The 21837-nt window shown below is 51.6% G+C and overlaps 2 protein-coding genes across 8 annotated transcripts; one reads left to right on the forward strand and one right to left on the reverse strand.

The window, feature by feature from the left end:
• The first annotated feature begins 401 nt into the window (after positions 1-401).
• Positions 402-1354, forward strand: brd3os (BRD3 opposite strand). The gene is made up of 2 exons (XM_081611130.1): positions 402-691; positions 772-1354. Exon 2 carries the CDS (start codon positions 846-848, stop codon positions 1137-1139), a length of 294 nt encoding a protein of 97 aa, XP_081467256.1. The 5' UTR covers positions 402-691; positions 772-845; the 3' UTR covers positions 1140-1354.
• A 769-nt stretch (positions 1355-2123) lies between these two features.
• On the reverse strand, positions 2124-21227 carry brd3b (bromodomain containing 3b). 7 transcript variants are annotated; one of them, XM_081611114.1, is made up of 12 exons: positions 21085-21227; positions 16790-17043; positions 15738-15849; positions 15534-15671; positions 15302-15446; positions 12343-12512; positions 7842-8237; positions 6642-6770; positions 6387-6569; positions 6024-6250; positions 5654-5952; positions 2124-3504 (listed from the first exon to the last, which is right to left on the reverse strand). In XM_081611114.1, exons 2-12 carry the CDS (start codon positions 16879-16881, stop codon positions 3386-3388), a joined length of 2010 nt encoding a protein of 669 aa, XP_081467240.1. In that variant the 5' UTR covers positions 16882-17043; positions 21085-21227; the 3' UTR covers positions 2124-3385. The 7 variants fall into 7 exon arrangements, with proteins under 7 accessions (XP_081467240.1, XP_081467236.1, XP_081467238.1 ...); XM_081611110.1 differs by having other exon boundaries at positions 6024-6310; XM_081611112.1 differs by having other exon boundaries at positions 6363-6569.
• Positions 21228-21837: the final 610 nt, after the last annotated feature.

Genomic DNA, 21837 nt, shown 5'->3' on the forward strand with positions numbered 1-21837 from the left:
TCCTTCAGGGTTTGGACCTGCTGTCAGAACCACCAGAACCAGGAGCTAAAGAGGCTCAGCAGCCGGATACAGAAGGCTGGTTCTGGTTCTGGTTCTGTTCGGGTTTAAAGAAAGAAGAATTCTTAATTCAATCAATGAAGTCTGGCGGAGCGTCTTCAGTCAGAGGCTTCTTCAGTCACTGTAACACAGACTGCTACAGGAGATCCTTCCCGCCATCAGCATCTAATCTGAATTAATGAGTCATTAAATTAGATTCACTAAATTAACGAATCTAAATTATTAATTCAGAATTTTTAAAATTTTAATTGTATTTTTATTCTCTCTTGATGACGTCACTGAGGGCTCAAACCTCTGCTACTCCTCCGGCGGAACCTTTGTTGCTGTCCTCCGTTGCTACCCGGAACATAACGGAGACGGACGGTTGCTACGGGCAGCTGACGCTGTAGCGGCTCGGGGCTAACCGTTAGCTGCTAACGGAGGAGAAACGTCATTAAACGTCACAGTTCGTATGCTTGATCGGATTAGTTACGTCAGCGCGGCGGTACGTCACCGGTGACGTGACGTATGCACGGTGGAGGATTCGCCACCAAAGCGCGGAGCTCAGCGTTTTAACGGTACGGCAGCCGGGAGGGACATCCGGCAGAACCACCAGGGGTTCTGTTGGACTTCGGGCCTCCGGAAGGAGCTGCAGGTCAGTCGGAGTTCTCATGTTCGGTTCTAGTTCCTGTCCGGATCAGAACCTAAATAAAGTTTCGTCTGCTCCTCCGTCAGGTCACTGATGGGTCGGAACCGAGCCGCTGGACTTCAGAACAGTCCGTGGCCTTCATGGCGGTCCAGCGGTCAGCATGTCGGACCGTGAGCCCTCTGTAGAGGAACCGGGTCCGACCGGTACCGCGACCCGGCCTGCTCTTGCGGCAAAGGCCCTGTCGGAACCGTTTGGTCGGCTCCGGTTCCGGGACACGTCGCTGCTGATCTGGCAGCAGCAGCAGCTGGAGCTCCGAACCGGACCGCCCGCCTCCTACTTGACCCGGAGCCAGTCCGCCTGGTACAGCAGCTACGGAAACCAGGCGGTACTGGTCCGGAACCGCGCGGCCCAGCAGGGATCCGAGGGCCAGTCCAGGATTTGCAGCATAATGTAGAGCAGACCCAGGGCCCGCTTCGGCCCAAACCATCAGAACCGGACCGGACAGGTGATACACCCGGACCTCAGCTCCCTGACCCGGTTTAAAGGTTCTGATCCGGGTTACAGAAGGTTCTGGGGGTTCGGACTGGGCCTATGTGGACCAGCTGGTGAAGACTGACTGGTTTGGACGGTGACCTCTGACCTTGTGTCTAATAAATCCCGTTATCAGCTGTTGTCGTTTCTTCCTGAAAGCAGCAGGGGGCAGCATTGCTTCCAGAACCTCCGCGGTGCCGCTGGTCTCGGATGATGGAGGTCCAATCAGGGCTCGGCAGGACTACAGAGACCAGAATGCATTGCAGCCCCAGGTTCTGGTTCTCTGAATCATTTGGTCCAACTGGACTCAATCTGTTTGTTCTGATTATCAGAACCAAGAAGTTTGGACCTGCATCACTTCAAACACGAACAGCAGGGGGCGACCTTCACTTCCTGATTGAAGCGGCCAATCAGACACCAGGATCTGCTGTAGCCACACCCACTGGGTCTGGTTTGAGTTATATTAATTAAAGTGTTTGTGGATCTCAGAGTTAACGAGCGGCTCTGCCAGCCAATGAGAGTCGAGTCCGTCGGTCAGTTTATGTGTTTATTTATGAAAACAAATGAAGTCAGAAAATAAGGATCCCGTTTGAGTAATTACATCAATTATTAATCCACTTGATGGTTTTAGTCGGTTTCTCCTCTGCGACCCGGTTCCGACCCGGTTCTGGTCTCCGTCTATCACACAGCTACTTACAGCTACTATACAGTGCTCAAACATACAGAAGTAACGTACGGCCGGAGTGCATGCAGATACATAAAATCACTTTTTTATTCCTTTTTCTTATAAAATACAAAAATTAACTATCAGCATCGAAGCTCCACCATCAACTAAAAACAACCGGGGGGGAGGGGGGGGAGGGGTTACTGTGGCAACGGTCTGTCAGCTGGGGGCGCCAATATTAAAAAAAAAATAAAAACAATAAAAATCCAACTGAACTGTACACAGACGGGCTGCAGGGGGCGCTGCGGGGCTCAGCCAATCAGAGACTCAGGGCCCACAGGAACTCCCGCCCATCTCTTTCCTGATTGGCCGTTACTCTACATGATCAGTTCTGTCACATGTCCAGCAGAAGGCGCCGTTTCTTCCTCTCCAAACGGATCCGTCCTCCTTTCTGTGACCTGGTGCCGACCCAGAGTCCGGTTCATGAGTTTAGACGGCAGAACCGGTACCGACCGTTGAGACTTGATTCTGGTGGTACCGGTCCCGCCTCCCGTCTGGTCCTTTAAAAACATTGAAAAGCTCCTCGGGTCGGATCAGAATCTTTAGTCTCTGGGGCAGGGATCGGACCGGGCCTCCTGCGGTTCTGGACCCGGACGGAGAGGGTTCAGAGTTCGGACCGGACAGCGGCACAAACATCATATATTGAGAACTTTAGAAGACACAAACGGGTCAGAACACGACCGGAAAACCCAAACAGGAAAAAAAAGGAAATGTAGTGTTAGGAATCTGCCCCGATGGGTTACCGTGGCGACAGCGGCGCCCGGACCCACAGCGGAGGTTCTGGTGAGAGGCCCGGCCAAGAACCAACTGGATCTGGTTCTGTTCAGAACCGTGGAGCCCCAGAACCACCAGGGTTGGAGAGACGAGCTTCTCCTTCAGCGCCGCCTGCTGGGCACGCCCAGAACCACAGCGCCGCCTGCTGGGCACGCCCAGAACCACAGCGCCGCCTGCTGGGCACGCCCAGAACCACAGCGCCGCCTGCTGGGCACGCCCAGAACCACAGCGCCGCCTGCTGTCTGGAACCACAGCGCCGCCTGCTGGGCACGCCCGGAACCGCTGCTGCACCACAAGTTCTTCAGGACCTTGGGGTTCTGCTGGCCCACTGACCAGCCAATCAGATCGCTGCTCCACTTCCTCCGGTAGCCCCGCCCACTTCCCATCCATATCTCCCATGATACTTGACGGATGATTCTGGAATGTGTGCAGAGGTCAGGGGTCATTGCCGGCCACTCTGGAGGAAGAGGAGGAGGAAGATGATGCCCAGGTGTCCTCCACTCTTCCTCCTCCTCTTCCTCGGCCTGTCCGTGTTTCTCCGAGGAAAACAGGAACACTAGGAGCTAAAAAACATGTCGGCCTATTTACATACAGTCTCCATGTGTGTGTGTGTGTGTGTGTGTGTGTGTGTGTGTGGCAGCAGTCCTGTCTGTGTGAACTGAACCGTGTTCTCAGTCTGTGTCGGAGGAAGAGGAGGATCCTGTCGAGGAGCTGTCATCAGAGGAGGAAGAGGAGCTGCCGCTCAGGCGGCTGGCCCCGCCCCCTGAGGCTCCGCCCCCAGCTGCCTTTTCTGGAAGACAGAGAGAGAGAGGGGCGAGTTACAGACGGACTGGCTGATGTTTGGGGCGTCCAGAGGGCAAAGGGCGTTTCCCTGGAGACATAACAGCAGATTTCAGACCAGCAGGTCATCATCCCTAGTGTTCATGGAAAGGTCACGGCCAGGCCTTGACCCGGTGACCTTAGAGGTCAGAGCAATAAGAGGTCGTTTCTACGGTGAGGAAGCTGCCGGTCTGATGCTTCGCTCATTGATCATTGATCATGGATCGTTGATCGTTGATCATTGATCATTGATCATTGATCGTGAATCGTGGATCATTGATCATGGATCGTGGATCGTGGATCATTGATCATTGATCATTGATCATGGATCATTGATCATTGATCGTTGATCATGGATCATTGATCATTGATCATTGATCATGGATCGTTGATCGTTGATCATTGATCATTGATCATGGATCATTGATCATGGATCATTGATCATGGATCATTGATCATGGATCATTGATCATTGATCGTTGATCGTGGATCGTGGATCATTGATCATTGATCATTGATCATGGATCATTGATCATTGATCGTTGATCATGGATCATTGATCATGGATCATTGATCATGGATCATTGATCATGGATCGTTGATCGTTGATCATTGATCATTGATCATTGATCGTGAATCGTGGATCATTGATCATGGATCGTGGATCGTGGATCATTGATCATTGATCGTTGATCATGGATCATTGATCATGGATCATTGATCATTGATCGTTGATCGTGGATCGTGGATCGTGGATCATTGATCATTGATCATTGATCATGGATCATTGATCATTGATCGTTGATCGTGGATCGTGGATCGTGGATCATTGATCATTGATCATTGATCATGGATCATTGATCATTGATCATGGATCATTGATCGTTGATCGTGGATCATTGATCATTGATCATGGATCGTGGATCATTGATCATTGATCATGGATCATTGATCGTTGATCGTGGATCATTGATCATTGATCGTTGATCATGGATCATTGATCATGGATCATTGATCATTGATCGTTGATCGTGGATCATTGATCATTGATCATGGATCATTGATCATTGATCGTTGATCGTGGATCGTGGATCGTGGATCATTGATCAATGATCATTGATCGTGGATCATTGATCATTGATCATGGATCATTGATCGTTGATCGTGGATCATTGATCATTGATCATGGATCGTGGATCATTGATCATTGATCATGGATCATTGATCGTTGATCGTGGATCATTGATCATTGATCGTTGATCATGGATCATTGATCATGGATCATTGATCATTGATCGTTGATCGTGGATCATTGATCATTGATCGTGGATCATTGATCATTGATCATGGATCGTGGATCATTGATCATTGATCGTTGATCATGGATCATTGATCATGGATCATTGATCGTTGATCGTGGATCATTGATCATTGATCGTTGATCGTGGATCATTGATCATTGATCGTGGATCGTGGATCGTTGATCGTGGATCGTGGATCATTGATCATTGATCATGGATCGTGGATCATTGATCATTGATCGTTGATCATGGATCATGGATCATTGATCATTGATCGTTGATCGTGGATCGTGGATCGTGGATCATGGATCATGGATCATTGATCATTGATCGTGGATCGTGGATCGTGGATCATGGATCATGGATCGTTGATCGTTGATCATGGATCGTTGATCGTTGATCATGGATCAATGATCATTGATCATTGATCATGGATCATTGATCAATGATCATTGATCATGGATCATGGTCCCCGCCTTGCGCTCCTGTTTTCCAGTGAGGGATCAGGATGACGTGGGCGGGGCTTGGAGAAACCGAAGCATTTCCCATGATGCCCTGGGAAGGCGTTGGTACGAGGAGGTGAGAACCAGCCATTTTGTTCCCCAGGCCACTGCAGGTCCTGGTGGTGTGAGTGCAGCTGTCGCCCCCTGGTGGCGTATTAAGTCTCTGCTTCCATCAGGTCTATGAATAGTTTCTTCTCGTGGTTCAGCCTCATTTTAAAAATCCACAGCTGATGTAATTTTCCTCAGCAGGTTTCACTCAGTAACTAGTTTCTCTGTGTAAACAACCCGTTGCTATGGCGACAAGCGCAGTACTCACGCAGCAGCTTCCTCTGCTTCTTCTGCAGGCAGGACTTGACGTAGCGCTCCAGCTCGCGCAGCGTGGAGGGTTTGAGCGTCTCGAAGTCGATCTCGATCTCGTCGGGGTTCGAGTCCCTCAGCGACGGCTCCCTGGACTGGATGATGTGGACGACCCGGCCCAGCTTCTCGCCCGGCAGCCGGTTGATGTCCAGGCTCAGTTGCCGCTTCTCGTCGTACGACATCGGCAGGGACGACTCCTCGCCGTCGTCGCCGTTGGCCGATCCGCCGCCCGGCGTCTTGTTGGCTTTCTTGGGTTGCCTGGAAACAGAGAGGACGCGGTGGGCCCAGGAAGCTGCGTCATGGCAGGTGAGAGGTCAGGCGGCTCGTACCTGGTGGCCGGTACCGTGCTGTTGGCTTTCCTGGCTGGTGCTTTCTTCTGATTGGCTGGCTTGGGTTGCTGAGCGGCGGCCTTGGGTTTCTTCTCTTCTTCTATCTTGGCTTTGTTCCCTTTGTCCTTGTCCTTCTTCTTCTCTTTGTCCTTCTTCTCTTTCTTCTTCTTTGGCTTGCTGACGGGCGCCTGCGACAGCACGGCCAGCTGCTCGTGCACGGCCTTCAGCTGAAGGGACACACCGACAGTCAACCCGCCGCTCGCAGACTCGCCCACGGCAACGTACGGCTATGCAAACATGATTCAGACTAAAGGAGAAGGAAGCCAGAATGTTCTTGACCTGTGATTGGTCGGCAGCACCAACCTGCTCCTGTAGCTCGGCCAGTCGGGTGGCTCGCTCCTCCTCGGAGTCCGACGATTCGTCGGAGGAGGAGTTGTTGCTGCTGTCGGAGGAGGCGGTGCTTTTACTGACCACCGGCGTGGTGGACGGGACCGAGACCTCCAGGCCCTCGTCCGGGATCTTAGCAAAGCGCATCTCGAACACGTCCTGCGCAGAGAGAGAGGGCGGGGTCAGGGCGGGCGTGGCGGCGGCGGGCGGGCCGCCGGCGCGCCGACCTACCTGCAGCTTGCGGGCCATGGCCACCACCTCGTGGTCGGGGGGGTTGTACTTGTAGCAGTTGGAGAACATTAACCTGACGTCTGTGGCAAAGCTCTGTGGGTCGCTGTATTCTCCTTTGTCCATTTTTTTCTGCAGACACACAAACGCATCACCGTCAGCGCTACAAGCTCCGCCCCCGCAGGCAGCTGATTGGCTGCTGGTTTTTAGTGAGACCAGAAAACAGGAGCTCCTGTTAGTGACATCACCACCGAGCTGAACGTATGGCAAGCCATCTTCACATAAAAATGGGGTTTGTCACATTCCAGCTTCCAACCCTAAAAATTACATTCTGTCTCCTGAATGAAACTTTTAGATTTTATTTTATGACTGAAGGGAAAATCAACATGTCTTCTGTTTTATTCATCACATCAGTTTAAGACTAAAATATGAAACTGTGTGATCTCCACCAGCATGGAGCTCCTGACCCGGCGGCTAGCCAGGCGCTAGCTGGTCTGCAGCTAGCTAACCAGCTAACCAGCTAACTGCTGCTGCGCCTGTTGGGTCAACCAGCAGCTCAAACTACAACAGGATGGCAGACCTTCATAATAAAAGCCTGCTCCACATAGTGGACCCAGATGGACCATGTGATCCAGAACCGGGTCTCCGGTTCTGGCTGAGCCCGCTGGTCGGCTGCCAGTCGCCGTATTTCTGAGGAAGCAAAAGGCTAAAGGACAGGAAGTCAGAGAAAATGAGACTTCCTGTCCTCATCGTGTTCCTGGAAAGAAACAGGAAACATTTAGTCTTTAATCAGATATGAGTGGCTTCATCGACAGGAAGAACTGGACCGGAACCAGGGGACCAGGACCGGAACCAGGACTGGACCAGAACCAGAACCCGGACCAGAACCAGAACCCGGACCAGGACCAGGACCAGGACCAGAACCAGAACCCAGACCAGGACCAGGACCAGAACATGAACCTGGACCAGAACTGGACCTGGACAAGAACCCGGACCAGGACCAGAACCAGAACTGGACCTTGACCAGAACCAGGACCAGAACCAGAACCAGAACCCGGACCAGGACCAGAACCCGGACCAGGACCAGAACCAGAACCAGAACCAGGACCAGGACCAGGACCAGAGCTGCGCTGCAGGACAGAGATGTCTCCTGCCTGAAGCGCGGCGGTTCTGACCCAGCAGGACCGGCGAAGCGGGCCTTACCCGGACGGTGCTGAGGTCCATGGGGTGCTTGATGATGTCATGGTAGTCGTGCAGCTCCAGCGCCTCGGCGTCCACCGGCTTGTAGAAGGGCCAGGCGTAGGCGGCGTGTTTCTTGGACAGCATCTCCTTCAAGATGGCGTCGCAGTGCTTCATCTGCTCCCCCAGCTTACCGCCCTTCCTGGCGCCGGCCCCCGCCCCGCCCAGCGCCGCCTCGCCCCCCGCCGCCTCCTCCACCGTCTCGCGGCGGGTCTTGGCGGGCCGGGCGGCGGCCTCGCGGCGGGAGGAGGCCAGCTTGGCCGGCTTGGCGTCCTGGGCGGACGGGGAGTCGGCGCGGCCGGCGGAGATGGCGGACGTGGTTGGGGTGGTGGTGTCCGCTTTCCTCTTCACGCCCTTCTTCTGCTGGACACACACACACACACACACATGAGCGCCTTCGCCTGGACCGCTGCCGTTATGACTCACATAAAGGATTCAGCGGATGTTTCCAGCGTCGTTTCGCCGCCATATTTGCTTCTCTTTCACATTTTGATTCACGTAAAAACCTAAACTTTGGGACTTCCAGGTGAGCAAGCAAGATGGCGACAGCTTAAGCAGGCGGCTCGCCGACATGTTGTAAAAACCACAGGTTTCATGTAAATGCTGCGTATAAATTAAACTTAAAAGAGCCAAAATGCCCAAGTCCAAATCAAAGCGCTCTCTGCTGTCTCGACGGTCGTCAAGAAGAAACGAACGAAGAAGCTATGGCTAACCAGCATCACTAGCATAACGAGAATCTACAATCTGTTCTCCAAGAGAATCACGTCGAGAAGACGGTGAGGGTTTCCGAGAGGTTAAAGAGGAAACGAGGCACAAACAAGACTGAATGAGGCAGAAATGCACATCTTGGAAGAGGAGAACAGGATTCAGCAGCTCGAAGAGGCTGTGAAGCTCAGCGCAGGACGAGTTCGAGACGGGAAAACTGTCCGAGGAGCTAGCTAGCTAGCCAGAGCTGTCTGTCTCTCTCTCAGCCTCCATTGAGAATCTACTCTGGGATGAACCGGACATCACTCGACCTGCATCGAGAGCTCACCGCTCTCTGGGAGCCAGAGCGCCGCCTGAAGGCCCTCAGGTTCAGTAAGTTAACCACGAAACACTAAAACGAGCCTGGCAACAGAAAAGCTTCCTGGTGGCAGGGACCATGATCATGACCATGACGTGCTAAAACGGCGACGCCAGGACCTTCAAGTGAAGCTCCTCAGACAAAAGAAGATCCACTTCCAGACCCCGTTCCCGGCCAGGATGAGGGTGTTCCACGAGAACACGCGTCTGTCTACTGGAGATGTTGATCAGGTTTATTCCTGCCGATACCGATCACTGATACGATCACCCATGAGGGCCGATCACCGATACCGATCACCGATACCGATCACCCATGAGGGCCGATCACCGATACCGATCACCCATGAGGGCCGATCACCGATACCGATCACCGATACCGATCACCCATGAGGGCCGATCACCGATACCGATCACCCATGAGGGCCGATCACCGATACCGATCACCGATACCGATCACCGATACCGATCACCGATACCGATCACCGATGAGAGCTGATCACCGATACCGACCACCGATACCGATCACCGATGAGAGCTGATCACCGATACCGACCACCGATACCGATCACCCATGAGGGCCGATCACCGATACCGATCACCCATGAGGGCCGATCACCGATACCGATCACCGATACCGATCACCCATGAGAGCCGATCACCGATACCGATCACCGATAACGATCACATAATTATGTTTTTAATCATAAACACTACCGGTTACATTATGTGGAAAAAGGAACCATGAATTCACCTTAATTTAGACAAAAACTTGTTTTTAATAACTTTTTCCAAGAAGAAAACTAAACAACAGGCATTGTGCAAATTGTCCTGCTATCAGTAAAACCATCTTTAACAGACTGATAACATATGGAGGCTCTGAAGAGGCTAAATTATGCAAAGAGCCAAAATAAAACCTCAACATTGCCAAAAAGATTCAAGTATAAAACTTGATACAGTTGCAGCCAAGCAGGATTTAATGTTACACAACACAGTTTTACCAAGTGGCTCAAAGTCTAAACTGGTGTTGTTTAAGGTGTAAAGTTTACCTTCGACCCCCCAAAGGCGTCCCAGCGCCCCCCTTTTGTAAAAATGTCCGCCAGCGCCCCCTGCCGTCCTCTGAGCGCCCCCTGGGGGGCGGTACCGCACACGTTGAGAACCGCTAGATTAGGATGATGTTGAATCTAGCGGCGGGAATCCCTCCCAGAATTACATGAAATCCAGTTGGAAATGTTCAGGTTACAAACTGAACCCCCCAAATCTTCACCAGACAATACTGACAATGAAAACTTCAAAATGAATGGGACTCAACGGTACGTCTGGGAGTGACCATTCCCAAAGGAATGTTCTCAGCAAACCGACCCGTTAATGACGCTGGGCCTCATGCAAAGAGCTAGAAAATGATGCTGCTGCCAAAACCACTATCCTGTTTCAGACTCTAGCAGCAGAAACAGCCAAATAAATCTATGTTCCAAGAAATCAACACGTTGATTGAGATTTATTTGGCAAGGGAAACAACCCAGGATCGATTTAAAACTTTACAGCTGAGCAAAGGAGGCCTTTCAGTCCCAAACATGACTGACTGCTACAGATAAACCCTCTGGTGGAGAAGTGCGGCTCCTCCTGCACAGCAAAATGGAGGAGAATGAGTGTTCAAGCCTTGGTGGCCCCCTGCAGGCAGCAAGTGGAAATATAGACTTAATAAAAGACCTTGAAGATCTCAGTCCATGTTCAGTTAAGACCTGGTCAAAACTAGCAAACAGTCCTGTTTACAACCCAATGGACGGCATACGATCAACACTTTACCCCAGATGATGGTAAAATCTAATGATTTATCCATAACGGCCGTCTGAGGACCTTTCAACTCATTCAGCAGGAATACGGTCTGATAGCAGAGATTTGCTTCCACTTAGAAACAACTAACATTCATATGTTGGTATATTAAATATATCAATCGACCTCTGTGAACAAATTAACACCCAAAATATATGAGGAGCTACAAAACCGGAGGGTTGTTATATATACATTATATATTAAGGATAAACGGGATGAGGAAGGAGCCACCAAAGTCACACTGCAGACCAGTTAGACGTCGCCTCCAACACGTGGGGACGCCTCTTTGCAGCACCAGCTCAGCGGAGCAGAGATCATAACGGAGGTCATGTGGGTGGAAACAAGCGGGTCATTTTCACGGTTTATGGAGCTGCCAGCTGTTTTCTGACTGGGGATAATTCAGCAAGGTGTGGAGATCGTTATTGGGCCAACTGTCCACTGATCCCTCGTTTTTCTTGGGGTTAAAAAATAACCTGCGATCAGTGAAGTAGTTAGCTCCAGTTTTTACACGGCATAATTAAATACTCCACACTGAAGAACAAAGCCTGTCAGGTCAGAGGATGTGCATCAGCCTTCATGTGATCCGTGTCGTTCCAGCGCCTCCTCCCAGCTGGGTCTCATCATCCAGCCTCCGGTTCTGCTGCCTCTGGCCAGCAGCTTCCAGCTCCTGACTGGCCAATCTGTATTACTTATATTTAAATGCCGTAACGTTGCTGCACACAGGTAGAGAAGGAGCTCAGAGACTGTTTAGCCAATCAGGACGCAGAACACAATGAAAGAAACGGCACAACAACAACCATGTGCGAAGCGGCGAGAACGGTGAGCCGCGTTACAGCGAGGGATCACTGGTGGGATGAAACATGCATGTTCAATGAAATGACCATCATCTATCTGCAGTGGACCTGGACCGGATTCGAAAGGCGTTGGACCTCATGGCACCAGCTGCCCTCTGACCCCACGGAGGGACCAGATCTGGACCGAATGCAGGGACGTGATGCCGCTGTTCCTTAGCTGCTGTGTTCGGACCTTTTGGGTTGTTCATTCGTTTCCTCCCCAGGATAAGAAGGGAAACCGGAGCGACGGGATAATCACACGGAGGCTGTAGGCCAGTGACACACACCGACTACACGGTTGTACGAGACGACATCACATTATTCATGCTGTTCCTTAATTAAAATATGAATGGAATAAAACCTAAACTTTGACTTCTTCATGTTTGACTCCAAGTCTGAACGTTTTAGGAATAAATGGTTAGAATACGAGACTCACCGTTTCCTGGAGTTTCTGTTGGCTGTGTATAGAAATCATGAATGTTTTGACACGTTTGTCGTCACATCACTGAGAACGTTTGACTAATTTGACCTCAGTCAGCTGATTGTCATTTATATCAACATTTTTCACATTTGTACTTTTACTAAACGTGTAATAATTAAAACTTAGATGTGTTTGTATGTTTATTTCTTAACTTTATGAAGGATTGTGTTTTTGGGTGGAAGCTTTTCTGTAATTTAATATCCGATCTGAATTTTAATTCACTGAACTGACAGGAAGTCGTTTCAGGTGAAGCCGTTACCTTGACGACAGGCTGTGCAGAGGGCATCATGGCTGCCGGGGGCTGCGTGGCGGGCACAGGGGGCGTGGCGGGCACCGGTGTGGGCGTGGTCGAGATGACAGGTGTCTGAGAGGGGGAGGGGGAGGGGTAGGAGGGGGGCGGGGAGGCAGAGGACTCGGCCTGCTGACTCACTGAGGGCGAGAGACGGAGAGAGAGAGAGAGAGAGAGTTACATAGATATGAGACAATTACCACAACAGAAACCTACAAATAAAATACACATCTGTAAAAATACCTTAGATCTTTCCTAGAAAACATTAATAATCCATCAGCATTGGAATCTTTTCCCTCTGCTTCCATCATTCATTACTAATTACCATTCTGAGAGTTTTCTACTGCAAGGACCCAGGTAAACCGCAGCTCAGCAAAAATTAGGTTTGAAATGTCTGTCACACACCTGACACCTCAGCAAGCTAAATGTGCAGCGTTAGCAGCACCAGCAGCGTTAGCGCCAGCAGCGTTAGCGCCAGCAGCGTTAGCGCCAGCAGCGTTAGCAGCACCAGCAGCGTTAGCGCCAGCAGCGTTAGCGCCAGCAGCGTTAGCAGCACCAGCAGCGTTAGCGCCAGCAGCGTTAGCGCCAGCAGCGTTAGCAGCACCAGCAGCGTTAGCGCCAGCAGCGTTAGCAGCATCAGCAGCGCTAGCAGGGCCAGCAGCATTAGCAGCACCAGCAGCGTTAGCACCAGCAGCGTTAGCGCCAGCAGCGTTAGCACCAGCAGCGTTAGCGCCAGCAGCGTTAGCACCAGCAGCGTTAGCGCCAGCAGCGTTAGCAGCACCAGCAGCGTTAGCAGGGCCAGCAGCGTTAGCGCCAACAGCATTAGCAGCGTTAGCAGCATCAGCAGCGCTAGCAGGGCCAGCAGCGTTAGCGCCAGCAGCATTAGCAGCATCAGGAGCGTTAGCGCCAGCAGCCTTAGCAGCACCTGCAGCATCACCAGCGTTAGTAGCATCAGCAGCGCTAGCAGGGCCAGCAGCATTAGCAGCGTTAGCACCAGCAGCGTTAGCACCAGCAGCGTTAGCGCCAGCAGCATTAGCAGCATCAGCAGCGCTAGCAGGGCCAGCAGCGTTAGCGTCAGCAGCATTAGCAGCGTTAGCAGCATCAGCAGCGCTAGTAGGGCCAGCAGCGTTAGCGCCAGCAGCATTAGCAGCATCAGCAGCGCCAGCAGCATCAAAAGTGTTAGTAGCATCAGCAGCGCTAGCAGCGTCAGCAGCCAGTCAGGGTTTCCCTCAGTAACCGTGTCGATCGGCTCCACCGTGTTTTTGTACTGAAAGGTAGAAATGTAAAAATATGACTGTGTAATTATGTTAAAGGGAAAACATGGCGGGTGAGACGCCATTTAAATCCACAACTAGCCTTAAAAACAACAAATAAAAAAATACAATTAAAATTAATATCAATTATTTGTACTTGTGTTTAATCCAAATTAAATCAGCGGCTCCATGGAGCCCCCCTCCAGGGCTTCAGGGGCCCCATGGGGCCCCCAGGGCTTCAGCAGCTCCATGGGGCCCCCAGGGCTTCAGGGGCCTCATCGGCCCCCCAGGGCTTCAGGGGCCTCATCGGCCCCCCAGGGCTTCAGCAGCTCCATGGGGCCCCCAGGGCTTCAGGGGCCCCATAAATGCTGATATTTGAACAGATACATAAATGTAACGTTTATGATCAATGCTGCTGAATTTGATTTAATGGTTTCAGCAAACATAAAATAAATGGTTTAACATTTAAATGTGAGATTTTAAGGATCTGGCAAGTTTTACTTTGTAAAAGTTCAAAGTTCAAAGAACAATATTCATAGTTGGATTGTTCTGTTACCATGGCAACAATCTGGTGCTGTGAGTTTAATCTTTGAGTTTGAGCCGTTTGTTCACAAATACAAATTAACAAACTGGATTATAACTGATGGTTTTTAGGTTGGCCAGTTAAACCCAGAAGCTGTTAGAGCTGCTGATGGGGCCCCTCAGTCAGATTCTGCCCCAGGCCCCATCAGCCTTGGACCGGCCCTGCAGGATGAGTTAAACCTGCCGCACTGGGCAGAGATGAGCAGCAAACAGGAGATTTAATGAAATGATGCTAATGTAGCTTTAGCAGCTCCAACGTTTCTGTCTGAATCTCAGAAACTGTTTTGGTCGTCCAGTTTATCGGAGGAGTTTCTCTGATCTCTCCGCTCATTAAGCATCGATACGGTTTGATGCTTCGCATAACCGGGAAATGATACCAAACATAATAATATAAAACCAGCATGAAGTGACCGAGGAGAGGATGGAGCTCCTCACCGGGCTGAACCTGCGTGATGAGGTTCGTTAGCCGCTAACGCGCCGACCGACCGGGACAGACATGAACTTCACAGGGCAGACGGCGCCACACGCTGGGCAGCCAGTGACATGGAAGCGCCGCATAATTATCATTCTCACCGCTCCTCTGAAAGCGACTACAAGTTATTCCTGCGGTTCACATAGAGCTGCGCAACCAGAGCTAACGGTGGGTTTGGACTCCTACCGTGATTTCTGCACAGAAACATAATTCCTCACAGGAAGTTGATGCAAATATCCATCAGGTCAGCCTGAGTCCAGTTTGAGTGACAGGAGGCTCTGAGGTCAACTTCAGAGATCAAGCGGCGCGCGAGGCGACGGCCAGCGCCGTGATTGGTCGGCTCTCCCGGCTTTAAACGCATCTATTGTAAACATCTTTTAGGGTAAATCTGCTCCGCCAGTCGAACGCTCAGAGCAACAGAGACACTTTCAATCCAGCTTAAAAACAAAGAAAAAAAAAAGCATTTTTTTATTATTATTAGCAATAGAAACAAGCAGCGCTCAGCCTGGGAGGGGGCTAGTAAAGCATGGCGGGCTGCCAGACTTATAATACACCAGGCAGTGTTAGCCACAGCAGAGCCGGACGTAGCGGATAGCAGCATCACCACGTCTCCCCGTCTGACCTGTGGTGGCCGGCGGCTGCTTGCCCTTGTTCTTCACTTTGGGCGCCGGCGGCAGCAGGGCGACTTCCTCCTGGGGCATCTGGGCCACTTTCTGCAGGAAGATTTTCTCCAGGGCCTGAGCCATCAGGACGATGTCGTCTGTGGGCTGCAGAGACAAGCCAAGGGGTCAGCGTCCGGCCAGCAGGGGGCGCCGCTCCCCCTCGTCCGGCCAGCAGGGGGCGCCGCTCCCTACCTTGTTGTAGATGTAGCAGTTGGTGAACATGGTGTTGAAGTCCTGCATGGCCTCGCTGGCGCTCCAGTAGTAGTTGTTCTCCAGACGCTTCTTGATGGTCCCCATGTCCATGGGGTTCTTGATCACCTTGTGGTAGTCCTGCAGACAGAGAGGGTCAGCGGGGGCATGCGGGGTCGCAGGGCCGTCGTCAAGGCGATGACCTACCCAGAGACACAGCTTGATGGCGTCCACCGGCTGGTAGAAAGGCCAGGCGAACTGATGCTTCCACAGAGTCTTTACCACAACGTTCTGCATGTACTGGAGCTGGTTGGTCTTCCTGATGGAGGGAGAGAGAGAGAGAGGGGTGAGAGAGAAGAGAGAGGGGGGTGAGAGAGAGGAGAGAGGTAGAGAGAGAGAGAGGGGTGAGAGAGAGGAGAGAGGGGGGTGAGAGAGAGACAGAGAGGTAGAGAGAGAGAGGGGTGAGAGAGAGGAGAGAGGTAGAGGGAGAGGGGGGTGAGAGAGAGGAGAGAGGTAGAGAGAGAGAGGGGTGAGAGAGAGGAGAGAGGTAGAGGGAGAGGGGGGTGAGAGAGAGACAGAGAGGTAGAGAGAGAGGGGGGTGAGAGAGAGGAGAGAGGGGGGTGAGAGAGAGGAGAGAGGTAGAGGGAGAGGGGGGTGAGAGAGAGAGAGAGGTAGAGAGAGAGAGGGGTGAGAGAGAGGAGAGAGGTAGAGGGAGAGGGGGGTGAGAGAGAGGAGAGAGAGAGAAAGAGGGGAGTGAGAGAGAGGAGAGAGGTAGAGGGAGAGGGGGGTGAGAGAGAGACAGAGAGGTAGAGAGAGAGGGGGTGAGAGAGAGGAGAGAGGGGGGGTGAGAGAGAGGAGAGAGGTAGAGGGAGAGGGGGGGTGAGAGAGAGGAGAGAGGTAGAGGGAGAGGGGGGTGAGAGAGAGACAGAGAGGTAGAGGGAGAGGGGGGTGAGAGAGAGGAGAGAGGTAGAGGGAGAGGGGGGTGAGAGAGAGACAGAGAGGTAGAGGGAGAGGGGGGTGAGAGAGAGGAGAGGGGTAGGGGGAGAGGGGGGGTGAGACAGAGAGGGGTGAGAGAGAGGTAGAGGGGGGGTGATAGAGAGACAGAGAGGTAGAGAGAGAGAGGGGTGAGAGAGAGGAGAGAGGTAGAGGGAGAGGGGGGTGAGAGAGAGGAGAGAGGGGGGGTGAGAGAGAGACAGAGAGGTAGAGGGAGAGGGGGGTGAGAGAGAGAGGTGGAGATAGAGAGATCAACCCCCTCCTACCTGCCAGGCTTGTTGGGGTTGGACACCTCAGGGGGGGGCGGGTTGGTGATGGTGGGGGGGCTGGCGGGCGCAGCCTCAGGGGCGTCCGACATGGTGGACGACGCAGCAATGCACCTTGGGACGGCAGCGTCTGGCCTGGAGGAGAGAAAACGCGGCTCCCAGGTGTGTGTGTGTGTGTGAGGCGCTCAGGTGTGTTCAGTTGAGGAGCTTCAGCTCAGAGGACCCCCCAGAGACACAGAGTCCCATCGCACAACCTGCAACACACACACACACACAGTTAGCCCCGCCTCCTGGTGACATCAGCAACACCTCCAGATCACAGAAACTCTGTATGGCAAACCATTTGATCATAAAATCAGCTTCTGACATCACTTTATGAATGAAGAGTTGATTTCATTCTGTCCAGTATTAATTAGGACACATCCATCAAGATGTACGGGAGCTTCAACCTGTCTACAATGAGCTTCAGACAAATGATTAAATTATGACTAGTCAAAGTAAATTTAGGACATTTTGCTTTCTGTTCTGATTTCTGGTGGAGAAAATCTTTTTGGGGAAACTCAGACATTCAGCCTGTTTTTTATTTCAATTAGACAAGCAAATTATATAACATGTATATTTATGCTTAACTCTATGAAAACCGATTTACTGACAATAAGTCTACCGTACATATGCAGACTGATTTAATATAAAGCACGGACACCTTAACACAGGTGTAATCACACAGGCTTTGACTATACCCAACATTTTGGCTGCGACTGCCCAGATAGGGAGCCGTGAAAACGTGTCCAGTCATTTTTAAATGGCATCAGTGGCTGATTTCTGACCTGTTTGTTGTTCCTTACTTATTACGCTTTCTACTGAAATTCAATCATTCTTATTACTAAAACATCTCAAACCGTGTTCATTGTTAATTCATCATTCCCGTTGTCCCCGTCAAGTCTCCGTATTTTCTGGAAAACTTTTACATCCCTCCTGTCTCATTAGCTCCTCCCCCTTTCGTCCTCCTGGTTATGGTAAAACCCTGTGTGGTGATTAACTTATCGGTTAGTTTGGCCCATTTTCTGAATGGGCTCTTTAGCTTCATGACCTGCTGAACAGAGTCGGCTCTCCAGAAGTGCCAGCCTGACTGGGGAATCTTTTTAAGGTTTCTGCAAATGAACGACCTCATCTGGGATATTTTAATCCAGATGCTTTTCCTGCAGATATCCGTCGGTGACACCACCTGGAATAATTCATCTGTCAGAACCTCTCAGGGTTACGCAGCAGATTTCTGCAGCAGGTTCTCCCATAATGCACTGCTCTTCCTACACTCGGGTATCTTCTGAGTATTTAATGCAGGCAGCTGTTGGGGCAGCCCTGGGGGCCTTACGCACCATTTATCAATCCAGATATCTGAACTGTAGATTTGATCAGTTATCATAATCCGTCATCAGAGAGCGTTTCTGTCAAAACTCACAGAAAACCTGGTCAGTGAACGCATCACAGAACCAGAACCAGGCCGGACCGGACCAAACACACCCACTGCAGCTGGAACACAGGGATCTGTGAGGACTGGGTCAGAACCAGAACCAGCAGCATTTCTAACTGAGCTGCTCAGGTTGGTTCTGATTGCACCTGCTGAGGTCAGAACCCGACTCGGGCAGAACCGGGCCTTTACTGTTCTGTTCACACCGAGTGTTTTCAGAACAGATGTGTTCGGATCAGAACCGCTCCCGGTTGCCACGGCAACACAAATATAAAAGCATGGGAACCCGGTTCTGACCTGATCGACCCAAATCCGATTCTGAAACCCAGACACGACAGAACCATCCAGAGGTCACAGCTGGCCGGAAAGATGGGCCCGGTCCAACGCTGGAGAACCGGTGTTGTCAGATCGCCATACGCTGCCATATGATTTAATCAGAAACATCCTGCCGTACATCGTCATTAGCGGCTGTATGACGTCCCGACTCAGCGGGTTCCTAGTCGTCACCAAGCAGCAGGAGGCCAGTTTCACACGGCAGCTTTAAATACACCTGGAAACCATGACAACGCAGTTGCCACTGAAAACAGCTGAATTATGTTCATCGTAACTTGTGGCGTGTGCTGAACTGACGGCTCCTCTGAAGGTCGGAACTCAACGCGCAACCATGCGTCCTCCATGCGTCCTCCTGCACGTCCTCCTGCATGTCCGCTATTCTGACAGTGAGACCATCTGATAGGACAACGGAACCAGCAGCTCCTGAGCACCTTGCTGTGGTCCGGCCAATCAGGGGAGACGTCGGGTTGAGCGGCCAATCAGGGGAGACGTCAGGTTGAGCAGCCAATCAGGGGAGACGTCGGGTTCAAACGCCAATCAGGGGAGACGTCGGGTTGAGCGGCCAATCAGGGGAGACGTCGGGTTGAGCGGCCAATCAGGGGAGACGTCGGGTTCAGCGGCCAATCAGGGGAGACGTCGGGTTGAGCAGCCAATCAGGGGAGACGTCGGGTTGAGCAGCCAATCAGGGGAGACGTCGGGTTCAGCGGCCAATCAGGGGAGACGTCGGGTTCAAACGCCAATCAGGGGAGACGTTGGGTTCAAACGCCAATCAGGGGAGACGTTGGGTTCAAACGCCAATCAGGGGAGACGTTGGGTTGAGCAGCCAATCAGGGGAGACGTTGGGTTGAGCAGCCAATCAGGGGAGACGTCGGGTTGAGCAGCCAATCAGGGGAGACGTCGGGTTGAGCAGCCAATCAGGGGAGACGTCGGGTTCAGCGGCCAATCAGGGGAGACGTCGGGTTCAGCGGCCAATCAGGGGAGACGTCGGGTTCAGCGGCCAATCAGGGGAGACGTCGGGTTCAGCGGCCAATCAGGGGAGACGTCGGGTTCAGCGGCCAATCAGGGGAGACGTCGGGTTCAGCGGCCAATCAGGGGAGACGTCGGGTTCAGCGGCCAATCAGGGGAGACGTCGGGTTCAGCGGCCAATCAGGGGAGATGTCGGGTTCAGCGGCCAATCAGGGGAGATGTCGGGTTGAGCGGCCAATCAGGGGAGACTGGTCTCAGGTTTCTCAGAACCTCAGAAGGAGCCAAATACCCACAATCTGCTGCTGGACCTCTGGGAGCGTCACCATGTTTACTAGAAAGGTGAGTAGTTCAGGACCACCTGACCCAACCGGACCGCCTGCTTACGGGTCAATCTGAAAATCCAGATGAACAGCTCTGACCATCCACAGGAGGTTCTGATGGAACCAAACCCTGTTTATGCGTGGCTTGGTTTGACTGAGCAGAGGAACCCGTCTGATGTTCCAGAACCAATGACCCGTTTGTCCTACAACACTCAATCCTTTCCTCCATCCAGAACCATGGCTCAGGATCAGGTTCTAATGTGGAAGTACTGATCCAAACCCAAACTGCTCCACACTCTGTCAGACCTGGAAACTAAAGAAACATCTAGTTGACCAGAACCACTCACTTACCGGACCCATTTATTCACTCCCATAGCTTCCACTTACAAACAGAACAATTCAGAACCAGAAACGAGCTCAGCCCAAACTGGCAGCTCAATCAGAACATCTCAATCCAAAAAAACTGAAACCCGCCTGCCAGGTACCGACCCAAACCAGTATACCAGATGTCCGACCGAGAGTCCAACCAGACCTTCAGGTACCGACCCAGAGTCCAACCGTATCTCCAGGTACCGATCCAAAGCAACATACCAGACCTCCAGTACCGGCCCAGGCTGCTCCCGGGAGTCCAGCTGCCTGCACGCTTCTGCCGTTATCCCGCTAATGGTAGCTAACAGCTAGCGCCCTCTACACCGAAGACATCCAACCAAACAGCGGCTCCACCCGCTCCTCTTCACTCAGCCGTCCAGGTGTTCTGCTAACTGCAGCCTATGATGTTCCAATGGGAGTCGCAGGGTCTCGGTTCTGCTCGTTCTTTGGACCGAAACATCTTCCTATCGAGCCAGAAAAGATGGCGGGCAAGCCTCAGCTAATGGCTTGCTGCTAGCAGACCGAGTGCTGCTCCTTACCGGAGAGCTGCAGGCAGACCCATGGGGCGGTGGACGGACTAGGAACGTGTATGTTAACAACCACGGGGACTTTTTATGGGTTAAGAGAGTCTTTGTCACCGGGCCTTTTGGGTCAGAACTCAAATCTTTGCGGATGTTCCCGCTCCGTGCCGCTAGTCTCTTAGCATGCTAGCTTATTAGCTGTTAGCTGAGCTTTGTCTGAAGGCGCCGAGCGGCCAGCTGCCTTCGACACCACGGCCCGTACCATCCGCACCTTCCGCCCTTCAACCCCAGCACCAGAACCCTCACAGCCGTGTTTACTTTGTATTTTCGGCGCTCCGGTGGTCCAGCGGCGGATCCAGAAGCTCCTCTGCTGGATTTTTATTTAACAGCCAAGTAGCATAATAGATGAGTTATCAGCTGTCCACACTGTGCGCATGCGCTGTGCAAAACTGCATCATGCGTGTTGTTGTGAATTGATTGGCCAGTGGCATGGAGGAGACGCTGTGATTGGCTGTGAAGTTTTAATTACGTATGATTTGTTGCTATGCTTTTGATTGGTCGGTAATTTGCCTGAAGTGCTGTGGTTAGCTACTAGTATAGCTGGGCTGCCGTGATTGGCTGGCTAATATTTCTGGTTTTAGAGTGGCGCCGTGAACCGAACTACATTTCCCAGCATGCAGCATCGGAGAGCCTGGAATTCTCCACTGTAGAGATCAGATTCATGTAATCGATCCTAGTTTGTTTTGAACACATCAAATAAAATAAAACTTTTAATGAATAAACTAGAATTCATGAGAACAAATATATGCATTTCCTAAATAAGTTAGTATTCCCATATTTTGTCTAATTATTACAACTCGAAATGTATTAAATACTTAGTATTTAATAATTATGTTTAGTGCTTTTCACTTATTTACTGTCAATTATATGTAACCATGACAATCTCAAAGCTCAAATAATACCTGAACTTTGACCCCAAATCCCATAAAGAGAATTTAAAGAGCAGCAGCAAAACCCAAGGAGGTGGATTAGCAGAGCTAGCTAACAGCTGATGGTTCATCCCGGACATGT

This window comes from Poecilia reticulata, chromosome 9 (assembly GCF_904066995.2).
Source record: "Poecilia reticulata chromosome 9, P_reticulata-male-v2, whole genome shotgun sequence".
Taxonomy (NCBI): domain Eukaryota; kingdom Metazoa; phylum Chordata; class Actinopteri; order Cyprinodontiformes; family Poeciliidae; genus Poecilia; species Poecilia reticulata.

What these genes read in the sequence shown, in the direction of transcription:
- brd3os (XM_081611130.1), top strand. Translation starts at nt 846, where the DNA reads ATGTCGGACCGTGAGCCCTCTGTAGAGGAACCGGGTCCGACCGGTACC.
- brd3b (XM_081611108.1), bottom strand. Translation starts at nt 16,881, where the DNA reads ATGTCGGACGCCCCTGAGGCTGCGCCCGCCAGCCCCCCCACCATCACC. An exon ending in ACTGCTACATCTACAACAAG is followed by an intron (nt 15,447 to 15,533) that starts GTAGGGAGCGGC and finishes TTGTCTCTGCAG; the next exon opens with CCCACAGACGACATCGTCCT. An exon ending in AGCACGGTACCGGCCACCAG is followed by an intron (nt 5,953 to 6,023) that starts GTACGAGCCGCC and finishes CTCTGTTTCCAG; the next exon opens with GCAACCCAAGAAAGCCAACA.